The following is a 16926-nucleotide window of genomic DNA, read 5'->3' as shown; positions in this document are numbered from 1 at the left end:
CCGACATATCTTGTAGTTAATGTCCTCCCTGTTCCTCTTTAACCCCTTTCTTACATCGGACAAAATATTCTGTCCATGTGACCTGGGCTTATCTGACCATGGATGTAATATTAAGCCCTTCTTTTAATGCTACACTGCGACCAAAGTTGCGGTCATTGCAATAAAAATCCGGCGCCATCTTACCTCTGGATAGATGCGTCATCATCCTGGGGGGTGTCGCAACCCTCCAGCAACCATAATCGCTTTGATTGGCTGTTCAATTCTGAACAGCCAATCTTAGCTTTTCTCAGTGTTTCAGTCAATCAGATTGCCTGAAACTGTGATGTTCCAGGATATGATCGGTGTTCCAAGAGCACCGATCATAGGCTGCTGATTGGCAATGCCAGGCATGGCCTGGACCCACTCTGTGACCATGCTGTGACCAGGCTGTGAACCTTGCTGTGATCTGCCTAGGATTAGAGCTGTGAGAGCACTGATCCTAGGCTGTTGACTGGCAACGCAAAATGTCACAGGGCCACCTCTGATTAGTGCAATCAATATCATCATCAATCGCACCAATGAGAGGGCACTGCAGCAGTATGACCTCTCTGTGACCGAACTGCAGGTCCTCACAGTAGCTGAGGATTTCTAGAGATCAATCACACTACAGGATCTGCACAGTGCTTGATGTTTTGTTGCCACAGAAGCCTATGACATCACAATCCCTCACTGCTGAAGAAAGAAGAACAAAGAAGAGAGAAGAAAGGACAAAGAACAGAGAAGAAGGTAAGACAGAAGAAAGAATAGCGACAACTAGTGTTGAGCGATACCGTCGGAAAGTATCGGCCGATACCGGCAAAGTATCGGATCTAATCCGATACCGATACCCGATACCAACACAAGTCAATGGGACACCAAGTATCGGTATCCTGTATGGTTCCCAGGGTCTGAAGGAGAGGAAACTCTCCTTCAGGCCCTGGGATCCATATCAATGTGTAAAAGAAAGAATCAAAATAAAAAATAGGGATATACTCACCCTCCGACGCAGCCTGGACTTTACCGCCGTAACCGGGAGCCGTTGTACCTAAGAATGCGCGCTTGAAGGGCCTTAGATGAGGTCACGGCGCTCTGATTGGTCCGTAGCGGTCGCGTGACCGCTACGCGACCAATCACAAAGCCGTGACATCACCTAAGGTCTTTCAAGCGCTTGAAATACCTTAGAAGACGTCCGCAGCTTCTGATTGGTCATTAGCGGTCGCGTGACCGCTACGCGACCAATCACAAAGCAGTGACATCACCTAAAGTCTTTCAAGCGCTTGAAAGACCTTAGGTGACGTCACTGCTTTGTGATTGGTCCAATCAGAGCGCCGTGACGTCATCTAAGGCCCTTCAAGCGTGCATTTTTAGGTACAACGGCTCCCGGTTACGGCGGTAAAGTCCAGGCTGCGTCGGAGAGGTGAGTATATCCCTATTTTTTATTTTAATTCTTTCTTTTACACATTGATATTAATCCCGATACCGATTCCCGATACCACAAAAGTATCGGATCTCGGTATCGGAATTCCGATACCTGCAAGTATCGGCCGATACCCGATACTTGCGGTATCGGAATGCTCAACACTAGCGACAACTGTAAGTTTTCTGATCCCTGCCAGATCTCTCCATATCCACCCCAATCCCCCTCTTCCCCTCTACCCTCTTGCCCCTCCATTACCATTTGCACCACCTCTTTGCACACATCTAACTGCCGCCGAGCGCTAATTGGCGACAGAGTTCACTGATCAGCACTCATGCTCGCATTATCCACTTTTCTTTTTCACCCCCCTCTGCGCCACTCCCGTGCACACATCCAGCAGCCACCTAGCTTTGATTAGTGACACAGTTCACTCATCAGAGCTTGTGCCTGCTGTTATTCGCTTTTATTCAACAGCCCTTTGCACCACCCCCTTGCGCACATCCAGCAGCCACTGAGCTTTGATTAGTGAATCAGTTTACTCATCAGAGCTCATGCCTTCTATTTTACGCTATTTTACACACCTTTCCTTTTCACCACCCCCATTCCCACACCCAGCAGCCTCCGAGCTTTGATTAGTGACACAGTTCACTCATCAGAGTTTGTACCTGCTGTTTCAGACACTTTTCTTTTTCGCCACCTCTGTGCGCACACCCAGGAGCGATTAACCTTTGATTAGTGATGCAGTGTATTCATCAGAGCTCGTGCCTGCTGTTTTACACTTTTCTTTTCACTGACTTTTTCTTCTCCCTGGTTGCTGCTTTTTTTCTTTTCACTTTTCTTTTCAAATAAATTTTTTTTTACTCCAAGCCAAAAAAAAAGTTGTCCAGCTTGTCGCAAAAATGCTTTTCAGTAGAGGAGGCTTATGCTTTATTTGCCTGTGACACTGATAGCAAGGGAAAGGATCCCATATTTCTTTATTTTTCAGATTCGTCTTCCTCGTCCTCTTTCTCTTCCTCCTCCTCCTCATCTTCCATCTCAGGTAAACCGCCATGCAGACATCCAAGATGAACCAGCGCCCCAATTACTGACCCCGTATGGACCTTGCCCTCCTAAAATTATGAGCCACTGTTTCTTGATATTGTGGCATAATCAGGAATCAAGTTTGACACCGCCGGCCTCACAAAACTAGACTTTTTCGGGGGCGTGGCCTGACCGCTAATGGAGCAGGTCGCTTAACGCTGAAGCTCCGCTGCCAGGAAGAGGAAACCGGCTCACAAAGATACTCTGTGCCTCCTCCGATTCAATTCCTCACTTACCGGTGAGTTCATGGGGAAGGCGAAAACCGGCTCTGGGGATCCCACTAGGCGCATCGGAGATTTCTTTGCGGCCTCTCCTCAGCCGCGCCAGAGATCCAAGATGGCGCCGCTCTCTCCTAGGTCTTCCCGCTCAGCGCGCCGAGGCTCTCAATCCTCCACCTCGAGTGCAGCTGCAACAGATCTCACCGACGCCCCGATTACAGCGTCTATAATGAAGGCTATGTTGGGAGACCTCCGTATCTCCCTCCAAGAAGATATGCGCGCAATGGTGGCAGATCTTAAAGGAGAAGTGGAGGAACTGGGGAGTCGCACAGACCACCTAGAACATAAGATGGCTGAACTTGTGGCTTCACATAATGATTTGTGGGATGCACATGAGAACCTAAGCTCTCTTGCTAACAAAACCCTATCTAAAACCCTGGACCTGGAGGACAGATCTAGAAGAAATAACGTTAAGCTCAGGGGCATTGAAGAGACAGTTAACTCTGAAGATTTGAGATCCTTTTTACAGGACTTTATACTGGCTGTTCTCCCTAACACAACTAAAGAGGGTGTTATTATCGATCGCATCCACCGAATTCCCAAACCTTCAGGTTTGGATCCATCTGTTCCCAGAGATGTGCTGGCACGTATTCACTTTTTCATAATGAAAGAGGAGTTTCTGCAAACACTAAGAAGTAAACCAACTCTTCCTGAGCGCTTTGCTAGAATATCTGTCTTCCCTGATCTATCAGCCGGCACCCTGGCTCAACGCAGAGCTTTTGCGCCATATACCTCTATATTAAGGGAAAAAGGAATCCTCTATCGCTGGGGCTTCCCCACTAAACTATGCATCCGTAAAGATGGTTCGGTTACAACCTGCCTTTCTCCTTCACAAGCAGCCAAGACTCTGTCTCAATGGGGGTTGTCTCCCCCCGGTCCTCAGTCCCCATCATCTGCTTCTCCTGGCCCCGGTGGATCTAAAGCTGGGGGACGCCGGATTTCTCCGGACTGGAAGGTTGCCTGAGTTTCATCCAACTGGTTCCTGGCTGGAACTTATTTTCTTTTTACTTCTCTTTCTTTTTTAGATTATTATTTTGTTCCATTTCCACGCAATTCCTCTTTTTTATTGTTTTTTTTTTGCTGAGCTTGGTCACTTGCAGGACTTCACTCAGCGCATTGCCCCATAGGTGAATTGTTTTTCTGTCTCACCTTTGGATTCGGGTAATACCTGAATGGACTCTCAAGTTATGGTTTTTTTGTTGTTTGTCTGTTTTTGTCCCTCCCTCTTCTTTCCCCCCCTTCCCTCCCCTCCCTCACCATTTTGCTTGCAGGTATCTTATCTTGGTCCACCTTGTTGTCTTATGATATCGCAATATTTCTTCCGGAATGCTTTTATCTGCTCCTTTTTCATCATTATTAATGAGTATCTCACTGTTTTCTATCAATGTTAACGGCCTCAACTCGCCTAGGAAGAGGTCTCTGGTCTGGCGCCAACTCTCTAAGACGCATCACGATATTATTTGCATTCAAGAGACTCATTTGTTAGAACGTGATAACTTTAGATTGCATTCTGGTCTTTATCCTCACCAATTTTTTGCCAATGCCCAATGCAAAAAAGCTGGAGTCGCCATTTTTATTAACAAAGCAATTTCTTTTCAGATGGTTAAGGCTGTAGCGGACCCTTTAGGCAGATTCCTCATAGTGCTATGCCTAATTAATAATATTCCCTATACTATTGCTTCCATTTATGCACCAAACTCTGGCCAAATCAAGTTTTTAAACTCTTTTTTCCAATCGTTGAGTGGCATTCAACATGGTTATAAATTGATTGCGGGCGATTTTAACATCCCGGTTTCAAAGGCCCTGGATTGCTCTGCCTCTTCTGTTTCTAGAGGTGAAGCAGCCCAACTTATTAACACATTTAACCTTCATGATGTCTGGAGATATTTCCATTGTAATGAGCGGGATTACACATTCTGGTCATCCAGGCGAGGTTCTTATAGCAGAATTGACTACATTTTGGTAGACGATGTGGCCCTCCCTCATTGTACTTCTGCAGAGATAGGTAATATTACTTGGTCTGACCATGCGCCTGTCTCGGTCTCTCTAAGCGATCCTCTTGCAATTAGACCCCCCTCACAATGGCGGCTTAATGAATTCCTTCTAAAAGACCATGCAAATTTCCAATTGATAGAGGCTTCCCTTAAAGAATTTTTCTCCTTGAATGATATTGAGGAAATAAGTGCTGATTCGCTTTGGTTTGCTCACAAGGCTGTGATTCGTGGCCATTTTATTAAAATGGCTGCCTTAGCCAAGCGGAAATATAACATGAATCTCCACACAGCTTTGGGTGCGATATCCCAACTTGAAGCTCAGCATAAACTATTACCATCTCCACAATTGCTTTCAGCACTTACAGAAGCCCGGCTTCACCTCCGTCAATTGCTTCTCCGTAAAACAGAAAATGCTCATAGAAAGTCCAATGCCAAATATTACATAATGGGGGACCGAGTGGGTGCTCTGTTGGCCAAACGTGTCAAAAAAAGGGAAGTCCAGTCCAAAATCCACTACCTTTTGAAACCTGACGGTTCTCGCATTTACAACCCAATTCACATAGCAGAAGAGTTTGCGTCATATTACTCCTCTCTATACAACCTTAATTCTGATGTTAATACCCCTCAACCGTCCCAATTTTCCATAACCTCCTTCCTAGATAAAGCTAATTTACCTACAGTTACTTCAGACCAATTATCCTTCCTAAATTCACCGATTGAGCCCTCTGAAATATCCCAAATTATTAAAGAGGCTAAAAAATGTTCGGCCCCTGGTCCGGATGGTTTTTCCTTCTCTTATTATTCCCATTTCTCCTCTATCCTGTCTCCCTACATTTTGCGCCTCTTCAATCATTGGCTCTCCATTGGATCTATTAAAAAGGAAGACTTGGAGGCCTCTATAGCAACCCTTCCCAAACCAGGGAAGCCTATGACCTCCCCAGGGAACTTTCGCCCCATTGCTCTTTTAAACTGCAATGTTAAAATTTACGCTAAGCTCTGGGCTAATAGACTAATGACAATACTCCCTTCACTCATTCATCCGGACCAGGTGGGGTTCGTTCCTGGTAGACAGACAAGAGACGGCACAAGACGCTTAATTGACCTGCTGGATGTGGTGGAGAGGGGGAGCCTCCCCAGTGTATTTCTGTCTCTTGACGCAGAGAAAGCATTTGACAGAGTGCACTGGGGGTACATTGATCTCACTCTTCAAAGATTTGGTCTATCTGGTCAAATTATCAGAGCTATTATGGCCCTTTATTCCAATCCCTGTGCATCTGTCCGTTCAGGCGGCTTCAGATCCAGTGTTTTCCCCATCTCCAATGGTACCCGCCAGGGCTGCCCTCTCTCTCCCATCATCTTTGCGCTCATTATGGAGCCTCTTGCTGCCTCTATCAGACAGTGCCCTAAGATCAGGGGGATAAGGGTGGGAGATCATGAGCACAAAATTGGCTTATACGCCGATGATGTAGTCTTGACTTGCTCCGCCCCTGTAGACTCTCTTAATGCAGTTTCCGATATTCTAGCGCAATTCGCTGAAGCTTCATACTACAAACTAAATTTATCTAAATCCTCAATTTTTCCTCTATTCCTCCCATCCTCTCTCCAGCGTCAAATTCAGTCTAAGTTCCCTTTCCTCTGGTCCCCTCTGGGTTTTACATACTTGGGTATTCAAATATCGCACATCAAAAACATTGTTCGCATTAATTGTGACGCAACTCTTTCAGTAATCAAAAAAGAGTTAGACCAATTCTCTAGCTCCTGCTTGTCCTGGATGGCCAGAATTCAAACCAGTAAGATGCTAATCCTCCCTAAGCTTATTTATCTTTTCAGATGTCTCCCTCTTGCCGTCCCTTCTAAATATATATCAGCATTCCAATCTCTGATTGATCGTTTTATTTGGAATGGTAAACCACATCGAATTAAACGATCGTTTATGTCACTCCCATACTCCAAGGGAGGCCTTGGGGCTCCTAGAGTCCAAGCTTACTATAAGGCCGCTCTTTTAGAACCGCTTAAAATCTGGTGGGAGGGTGGCTCGTCACTTATGTGGTTTAATATTGAATCTCACTTCGCTCCTGGACAGTCTCTTAAGGTGTTGTTGGAGCTATGTCTGTTACGGCTTAACCCTCAGGGTCTCTTTCTTAATACAATTCGTTCTGCCATCAAAATTTGGTCAGAGTTGTGCCCTAATCTTCTCTCCTTCCTAACCCACTAACCCACTTCAAGCTTTGGAGTCTGCGGTTGACGGTCTGTCTCTCTCTTCCTGGGGGGGATGTGGAATTCTATGGGTACGTGACCTATTTAACGACGGTGGCCTGATCCCATTCTCGGATTTGGCTACACGTTTCTCTCTTCCTGGGAAATGTTTTTTCCAATATTTCCAAATTCGCAGCCTCATGAAACGTTGCTTCCAATCTGGAATTCCCGCCTCCCTCTCGGACGAGGGGACTCCATTTCAACGATTCTTTAGACCAAATACCCTGATTGATCATGGCATCTCAATTATTTATAAAGCCCTCCTTTCACATGATTTTGTAGGCAAACTCCCTTTCATGTCCTCATGGGAGGCTGCCCTTTCCTTCGATGCTCCCCTGACTGACTGGGACTTCGCTATGACACACCCTTCCAAATTTTCTTCTTGTATTGGACATTTAGAACACATTAAAAAAATCCATCTCCAATGGTATTTTACTCCTGCCAAATTAGCCAAACTTCACCTCTCTTCCTCTTCTCTATGTTGGAAAGGTTGTAATCTCAACGGCTCATTAGCACATGTGTGGTGGGTTTGCCCGTGTCTTAGACCATTCTGGTGTCAAGTCGAATCCATATTAATTGAGATTACTCAGCTTCCTTTCATCTTAACGGGTCCCTTTGCCATCCTGGGTATTTCACTTTTGGATTTCCCCCACTCCCTCCAACCCATAATTTCTAATATCCTTGTCGCTGCGAGGCTCTGCATTGCAAAATATTGGAAATCCCCTATAGTTCCCAGCAAAGACGAGTTAATTGCAAGGGTTAATCTTCATCTTAGCTACGAGTTGACCATAGTAGATAGCCTCTCTAGGAAGAATAAAATTCTCAATTGGTGGGACCCTTGGATCTCATCCTCACTAGTATCAATCCCGTCTTCACTTCTTCCTACCCCTTCCAGTTAAATTGAAAGGTATTATGTTGTTTCCTCCTGCACTGTTATATTCTGTTGCATTCCCGGAAATATTGTACTTTCTGATCTTTTGTAACATTATAATGGTGTTTCTTGTCCCTTGTTCCCCCTCTCCCTCTCTCCAATGCTATTGTTATTGTAAAATATTTTTGCTTAATAAAAATCTTATTGGTTAAAAAAAAAACTAGACTTTTTCAAAGTATTTTTCTCTGAGGATTTTGTCAACCTCATGGTGGGCCAAATTAATTTGTACGCTCATCAATTTTTGACACAAAACTACTATTCATCATATTCTAACTGGTCTCCTGTAGACACAGTTGAAATGATGCAGTTTGGGGCCTGGTGATTCACATGGGGATCCTGAAGAAGCCAGAACTTCTGCAATATTGGAGTGTTAATGTTTTACACAACACTCCAGTGTTCCAAATTGTTATGGTCCAGACATGTTTTGAGGCCAACCACAAATTCCTGCATTATAATGATAATGCACTGTATCCTCCCTGAGATGACCTCAACTTTGACCGTCTGTTCAAAGTCCAGCCAGTCATTGAACACTTCAACAAAAAGTTTGCTGAAGTGTTCATGCCCCAAAGGGACATCTGCGTGGATGAGTCCCTAATTTGTTTCAAGGGGAGGCTCAAATTCCATCAGAGTCTGCCCAGTAAGAGGGCCTGTTATGGAATTAAACTCTATAAGCTGTGTGAGAGTACCTGAGGCTACACCCACAGGTTTAGAGTTTATGAAGCGATCGACACCTGGGGATTGAACCCCCTAAATGCCCCCCTATCCTGGGAATGAGTGGGAAAATTTTGTGGGATTTGGTGCAGCCACTGCTATATAAAGGTTATCACCTCTACCTGGATAGCTTTTAAACCAGCATCCCACAATTCAAATCCCTCTCTACGTGAGGTACAGCAGCCTGCGGTACTGTCAGCATACATCGTAGAACCGCCAAGCAGACATCCCAGGATAGATAAACCAGCACCACCATTACTGACCCCGTATGGACTTCACCCCCCAAATATTATGAGCCACTGTTTCCTGATATTGTGGCACAATCAGGAATTAAGTTTGACATCACTGGCCTCATAAAACAAGACAAAAATGCTAATTGGGCAGATGCTCCGAAGTGGTGACCGCAGAGCCCAATGTAGCGACCACCTGCTTTTGATCAAGTACAAGGACAAGAGTGATGTCTTTTTCTTGACCATCAAACATTGTGATGGCAGCACCCTCAGCACTGTATGAGGTACCTCTGCACAGGTCTGCAAACTCGACTGTATACTGGGGTACAACAAAAACATGAGGGGTGTTGATCTCTCTGATCAAGTCCTCCAACCATACAGTGCTTTGAGAAAGGCCAAGGTGTGGTACAAAAAGCTGTCCATGCACATCGTACAGATGGCGATGCTCAATGCTTTCCTGCTGTCACAATGTGCAGGCAAGACTGATATGTCACACCTTCAGTTCCAAGAGGTAGTGATCAAGGCCTTAGTCTTTGGAGATCAGGAAGGTGCGGGCCTCAGTACTTCCGGAACTGAAGGCGCTTGTATCATACCAGATCAACATTTCCCGGGTGAAGTCCCTCAAAGTGTAAAAAAAGGTAAGTCGCAAAAGAGGTGCAGAGTGTGTTAAAAAAGGGGATTATGTACAGATACCATTTATCAATGCAACACCTGCACCAATAAACCTGGCCTGTGTAGAATGCTTCAGAGTGTACCACACCTCCATGCACTTCTAATTTCATTTCTGACTTACAAATCTGACGAATGACAACCTGACAAACACCACACAATTAACATATGCCAGTACATTATAAAATTCACATGCCAGGAAAAAGTAGATTAGTTGCAAAAAGGGGGCACTTGTTTCATGGGGGGTCTAGTTTCCAAAATGGGGTCACTTGTGGTGTGTTTCTACTGTTTAGGCACAACAGGGGCTCTGCAAATGCAACAAGATGCACGCAGACCACTCCATCAAAGTCTGCATTTCAAAATGTCACTACTTCCCTTACCAGCTCCGACGCGTACCCAAACAGTAGTTTTCTCCCACATATGGGGTATTGTCGTACTCAGGACAATGTGATCAACCACTTTTGGGGTCAAATTTTTCCTGTCACCCTTGTAAAATAAAAAAATGTAAGCTAAATGATCATTTTGTGGAAAAAAATGATTTTTTTATTTTCACAGTTCTGCGTTATAAACTTTAGTGAAACACCTTTTGTGCTCACCACACATTTAGATAAGTTCCTTGTGGGGTCTAGTTTCCAAAATGGGGTCATTTATGAGGGTTTCCACTGTTTAGGCACATCAGGGGCTCGCCAAATGCGACATGGTGTCCGATCTCAATTCCAGCCAATTTTGCGCTGAAAAAGTAAAAAGGTGCTCCTTCTTTTCCAAGCTCTGTTGAGTGCGTAAACAGTGGTTTTTCTTCATATATTGGGTATAAGCATGTTCAGGAGAACTTGCATTACAAATTTTACGGTTCATTTTTTCCTATTACCCTTGTGAAAATAAAAAAAAATAAGTCTAATGTTACATTTTAGTGAAAAAAAAGTTAAATATTCATGTTTTCATTTCTCATTCCATTAATTCCTACGAAGCACATGAAGGGTTAATAAACTTCTTGAATGTGGTTTTGATCAGCTTACGGGGTTCAGTTTTTAGAATGGTGTCACTTTTGTGAATTTTCAGCAATATAGACCCCTCAAAGTGACTTCAAATGTGAGGTGGTCCCTTAAAAAAAAATGGTTTTGCACATTTTTTGTTGCAAAAATGAGAAATCGCTGGTCAATTTTTAACCCTTAGAACTTCCTAACGAAAAAAATTATGCTGATGTAGACATGTGGGAAATGTTATTTATTAACTGTTTTGTGGCATATACTGTATTTATCTGATTTAGTTGCATAAAACTTCAAAGTTTAAAAATTGCTGATTTTTCCAAATTTTTGCCAAATTTCTGTTTTTAAAACTAATAAACAGTTATATCGAAAAACAAAAGTTATATCTAAAAACATTTACCACTAACGTGAAGCACAATGTGTCATGAAAAAACAGTCTCAGAATCACCAAGATGCATTGAAGCGTTCCAGAGTTATTACCTAATAAAGGAACAGCGCTCAGAATTGTAAAAATTGGCCCGATCATTAACATGCAAACCACCCTCGGGGTTATAGGGTTTAATTTCTAACTTTTACTATATTTTACACTATCTATTGAACTTAAAGAAAAACTGCACTGAATATTCTGAATAGAAAGCTTTTATTTTTTTCAAATTTATTTTCTGTAATTGGTTTAACAAATGATACTCACAAGCAATTAGCAAAAAATTATCTCCCAAGACATGTCTCACCTGGCATATTGCCTTTTACTTAGTGTATAAATATGTCACATTTCCATTATGTTTCATATCCATATATATGATGACCGCACACGACACTGATGTTATCTATTTCCCCTGCAATTTTATTCACAGAATAATGCAGATTCCTAAGAAATAATAATTACATTTCATGATGAATATCAAGAACAAAGAAATATCTGAATTTGATGTTGCTCACAAACCTCTAGAAATATGACATAATGACGTCTAATCAAGATTCTTCTCAAACTGAAATATAGGAAAAAGAAAAACTAAGCAATTATATTACTGTGAAGTATCTTAATTTTTTAACAAATGACTATTTTCTCATGGTCTTTTTGACCTTTTCAAACCTCCTATGCAATTTTCTATTTATTATATGCAAAAAATTGGGAAACAGAAGTATAGTTATGTTAACTATTAGAAGATATTGCTTCATACTTTATTCCATTTGAAATGCAGTATAGCAATCTGACTGTGGTGACAGAATTTTTTATTTTAGGATTTCAGGTCGGCCAAGGCTTAAGAATATTCCTGTTTTTTATTTTCTTTGGGATTTATTGTGGGACAATATGTGGGAATGTCCTCATCATCTTCCTGGTGTCCACCAGCAGGAACCTCCACACTCCAATGTATTTCTTCATCTCACAACTGTCCGTCAGTGACATCTTGGTGATCACAGACATTGTTCCCAATATGCTCAACATTTTACTTTATAATGGTGGGACCATTACTGTTATTGACTGTATCACTCAGTTTTATTTTTTATGTGCCTCTGAAGCATTTGAGTGTTTTCTTCTGACTGTGATGGCTTATGACCGATATGTGGCCATCTGTAACCCTCTGCGTTACTCCACCATCATGACAAGTGGATTTTGTGTGTTATTGTCTATGGCATGTTGGGTGTTTGGATTTTCTCTTATTTTGGTATACATTATAAAAATGGGCAAGCTCATTTTTTGTGGTTCAAATAATATTGACCATTTATTCTGTGACATTCTCCCCTTACTGGAACTTTCCTGTTCTGACATCTTCGTTATCCAATTAGAAATCTATTTTATGGCCATTCCAACTGTTATGATCCCAACTTCCGTCATTGTAGTAACTTATACTTATATAGTTTTAGCAATCTTAAGGATCCCATCCAATACCGGTAGACAGAAAGCCTTCTCCACCTGTAGCTCCCACCTCACTGTGGTCTCCATATTCTACTGGACTATGTTCAGTGTTTATGTTGTCCCAACAAAAGGACAAACATCAACTATCAGTAAAATCCTATCATTGCTATATACTGTGTTTACTCCTTTCATCAATCCTATAATTTACAGTCTAAGGAATAAAGATATTAGGAAATCTGTACAGGAGACACTTCATAAGTGGGAGATCTGGTAAATTTTCCGGATTTGCCTTTGCTTGTTGGCCAAAGTTAAAATAAATAAAATAATAATAATGTGCTCATAACTGTAATTAATTACACAGGTTTGCAAAAAATAAAATTTCAAGAGCTGTTTTGTTTATTCCACAGAACCTTTATGTTTTTTTGTGTGCTGAATCTGAAAATGACCTCCGTTTTGTCATAGTTAGTGTTGAGCGATACCGTCCGATACTTGAAAGTATCGGTATCGGATAGTATCGGCCGATACCCGAAAAGTATCGGATATCGCCAATACCGATACCCGATACCAATACAAGTCATTGGGACACCAAGTATCGGAAGGTATCCTGATGGTTCCCAGGATCTGAAGGAGAGGAAACTCTCCTTCAGGCCCTGGGATCCATATTACTGTGTAAAATAAAGAATTAAAATAAAAAATATTGATATGCTCACCTCTCCGGAGGCCCCTGGACATCACCGCTGGTAACCGGCAGCCTTCTTTGCTTAAAATGAGCGCGTTTAGGGCCTTCCATGACATCACGGCTTCTGATTGGTCGCGTGCCACTCATGTGACCGCCACGTGACCAATCACAAGCCGTGACGTCATTCTCAGGTCCTAAATTCCTAGAATGAGGAGTTTAGGGCCTGAGAATGACGTCACAGCTTGTGATTGGTTGCGTGGCGGTAACATGAGCGGCACGCGACCAATCAGAAGCCGTGATGTCATGGAAGGCCCTAAACACGCTCATTTTAAGCAAAGAAGGCTGCCAGTTACCAGCGGTGATGTCCAGGGGCCTCCGGAGAGGTGAGTATATCAATATTTTTTATTTTAATTCTTTATTTTACACAGTAATATGGATCTGATACTGATTCCCGATACCACAAAAGTATCAGATCTCGGTATCGGAATGCTCAACACTAGTCATAGTACATCATGTTTCCTGACTCCTGACAATTTAGGTAACTATGTTAAATAAGGCAATGCCATGAAACAAATGAAAATAAACTTATACAATTAATTTTTTATTACAATTTTTTTCATGAAAATAAATTTTGAATTGAAATGAGCTCACTACCACTCACTAAAATCTTTTTTTTTGTCCCTGTGAGGCTCCTCTTGGTACATTTACGCTTGTGAGAAGCATCTGGAATGTCTCTCTGAAGCATCCTACGGTAGTCTGCCATCATTGTAATGCTCCATCTTCCCTGGTATCTTCTTTACATCTCTTCAATATCTTGGTGGAATCGTTCACCTTGCTCTTCACTCACAGCTGCCAAATTTTCAGAAAAATAGTCAAGGTGGGAATGGAGTAAATGCACTTTCAAACTCATCAGGCAACCTAAAGCTTGAAAAGATTTCAGCATTCAGTGACAATCTTTTTGTAGTCAGGATCTTTGTTATTGCCTAAAAATTTCTCTTTGGCCTCTTTAAACGCAATCCACCCTTCTTTTTGAGGATCTGTCATGGTATTAACAAACGCTTTATCTGCTGTAAGCCTTCTAATTTCTGGTCCGACGAACACACCTTCTTTCAATTTTGCATCCGCGAGGCTTGGAAACTTAGTGACCAAGTATTTGAAGCATTCCCCATCTAATGTAAGTGATTTTACAAATTGCTTCATCAAGCCCAATTTTATGTGGAAAGGTGGTAGAAGAACTTAATAGGGAGGTACCGAAGTTTATTGGAAGACATTTTCTTCACTGACTGTGAACACCCTTGGCTACCAACTCTTCTTGGTCCAGTGATTTTTTCGGTCTTGACTGTCCCACAGACAAATAAAACAAGAGTATTTGGTATACCCAGCTTGCTGCCTGATCAGCATGCAAAAGACCTTCAAATCCCCAAACACTTGCCAACCATGGTCTTTATATTTAAGTTTATGAAGAACCAATTACAAGTTTTCGTAGGTTTCCTTCAAGTGTATGGAATGACCTACAGGGATGGAACCATAAAATACACCGCTGTGGAGTAAAACTGCTTTGAAACTTCTTTTTGAAAAATCTAGAAAAAGATTGCTCTGAATCATATTGGATTTTTAATTGACCCATCAAACCTTCAACACTGATGCAATAAACCAACGTGTTTTCCTCCGCAAAGTAAGGAACAAACTCATTTTCATAATCTCTGAACCATGAAAAAGACACTTCTGGTACCATTAGATTCCTACTTTTGAGCCTTGATCCAAATAACTCAGCGGCATCTTTGGGAAGATTCAAATCTCTTACTAAATCCTTCATCTCCTCCTGGAGAAAAAAAATTTGGTCTTGTATTATCTTCAAAGTCAGAAATTGAGTCATCATCTGGTTCGGGTATGATTCCACCTTCATCGGAGCTAGGTATCTCTTCCAAATTTAGTAGGGAACTTGGGTGCCTGTGCCTGTGACGAATTGCTGAGTGAATATTGGGGTATGAAATGGACTGCTTCTATTTGGAATTATACCCTTTCTCATTGCATGAACAAAAGTAACAGTCGTCACTATGGTTCTTTTGCTTTTGTCATACCATAGGAATTCCATAATTGAAAGCTTCTTTCTTTCCCTTGAACCAATTTCAGAGGTCCACAAAACACCGTTTTTGCACACTTTATGAGGTGCACAAAATTTTTCTCGATCTCCAAGTTTTAGTCCGAACTATGTGAAGTATACTTTTTTCACAAAATCTGTAATATTTAGCTGTTGATTCAACACTGTATATTCACCACAAATGAAACAGAAATGGTCATGCCAATTAATACACTTCTTCAAAGCCATAACACTAATTTGAGAAAACTCGGGTGATGAATGAAATTCCAATGCAAGTTTCCTGAAAGCATAAGGACTAGTGATGGGTGAGCACTAAAATGCTTGGGTGTGCGTTGCTCGGATCGAACATTTTTTAATGCGCGTTTGCCATCCCGAGCAATGAGCCCAGCCTTTCAATTCTTTGTTCTACTCTTTTTCTATTCTTTTCCTATTTTTATTCTCCCATTCTTTTTCTCTTTTACTCCAATAAAGTATACACCAAACACATCTGAATAATATTGTGTTACACAATACAAGTGAAAAAACTACAGACACACACATACAGCACCAAACAAAACACCCCTTGTGAAAAATACAAAATGTCCCACTCTTCCCAAAGGGTATATGCTATCCTTTCCTATGACACTGATAGTGAAGATGATGCCACATTCCTTTACATTTTATCCTCCACCACTTCCTCTAGTGATAACGAACCCCCATGCAGCCACCCCAGGACAGCAAATGAGCCAGCACCGACCTTTAGTGACCCCCTGTGAACCTCATCTCCCAAAAATTATGAGACAAATTTCTGATTTTGTGGCCAATCAATTTGACACTTCCGGCCTCGCAAAAATCAACTTTTTTTAATCTTTTTCTCTGAGGATTTTGCAAATCTCATGGTGGTCCAGACATATGTGGTAAAAATGATGATATTTTAAGCCCTTGTTCTTCACATGGGGATATTGAAGAAACCAGAACTTTGGTAATATTGGAGTGTTGCTATTTTATATAACATTCCAGTTTTCCACATGGCTATGCTCCAAACATGCTCTGCGGCCATTCTCGAGTTGTTTCATTACAACGATAATGAGAACAATACAAATACGGAAAGGTCAAATGATCCAAAAGAAATTAGTGTAAATATATGAGGGAAGCAGAAGAATAACACAAGCAAGGATTGGTGGGAAGAACCTGGAGCATAGGTAATATATACAAATACATAACTATGTGTGACAGGTAGAAGGATGACTAGAAATATAAAAATCCTGAACTATGGTATATATGCTGCAGTAAAGGGAGTAGTACAAAAATTAAGATAGCATACAGGGTATATAGTATATGTCGTATATATTAAGTCAAAATTGTACAATTCATATAGCCGTCAATGAGCAGGCGGAGAGCAATACATGCATATGCACAGCATCAGTCCCTAATACACTTAAAGGAGAGCCTTAAATACCAGCAATACCTGCTCAGTAAGAGGGCCAGATACGGAATTAAACTATACAAGCTATGGGTTCACTCAAAAACTGAAGGTTTATGAAGGAAGGGACATTCATATTCAACTTCCTAAATGCCCCCCTGTCCTAAGAGTGAGTGGGAAAACTGTGTGGGACTTGGTGCACCCATTGTAGGTTATCAACTCTTTTTTTATTTTTTTATTTTACTCTAATTTTTATAACAGCATCCCACTCTCCAAATCCCTCTCTACCAGAGCTACTGATGCATGTAGTACTGTG

General features: G+C 41.8%; 1 protein-coding gene across 1 annotated transcript; it reads left to right on the top strand.

Annotated features, from left to right (window-relative positions):
- Positions 1-11766: 11766 nt before the first annotated feature.
- Positions 11767-12702, top strand: LOC143774738 (olfactory receptor 6B9-like). Its single transcript, XM_077262502.1, has one exon. The coding sequence runs from the start codon at positions 11767-11769 to the stop codon at positions 12700-12702; it is 936 nt and encodes a 311-aa protein (XP_077118617.1).
- Positions 12703-16926: the final 4224 nt, after the last annotated feature.

Source organism: Ranitomeya variabilis, chromosome 5, assembly GCF_051348905.1.
Source record: "Ranitomeya variabilis isolate aRanVar5 chromosome 5, aRanVar5.hap1, whole genome shotgun sequence".
In the NCBI taxonomy this organism is placed as follows: domain Eukaryota; kingdom Metazoa; phylum Chordata; class Amphibia; order Anura; family Dendrobatidae; genus Ranitomeya; species Ranitomeya variabilis.
The sequence above is the reverse complement of the archived record's forward strand: the minus strand, read 5'-3'. Positions and strand labels throughout refer to the sequence as shown.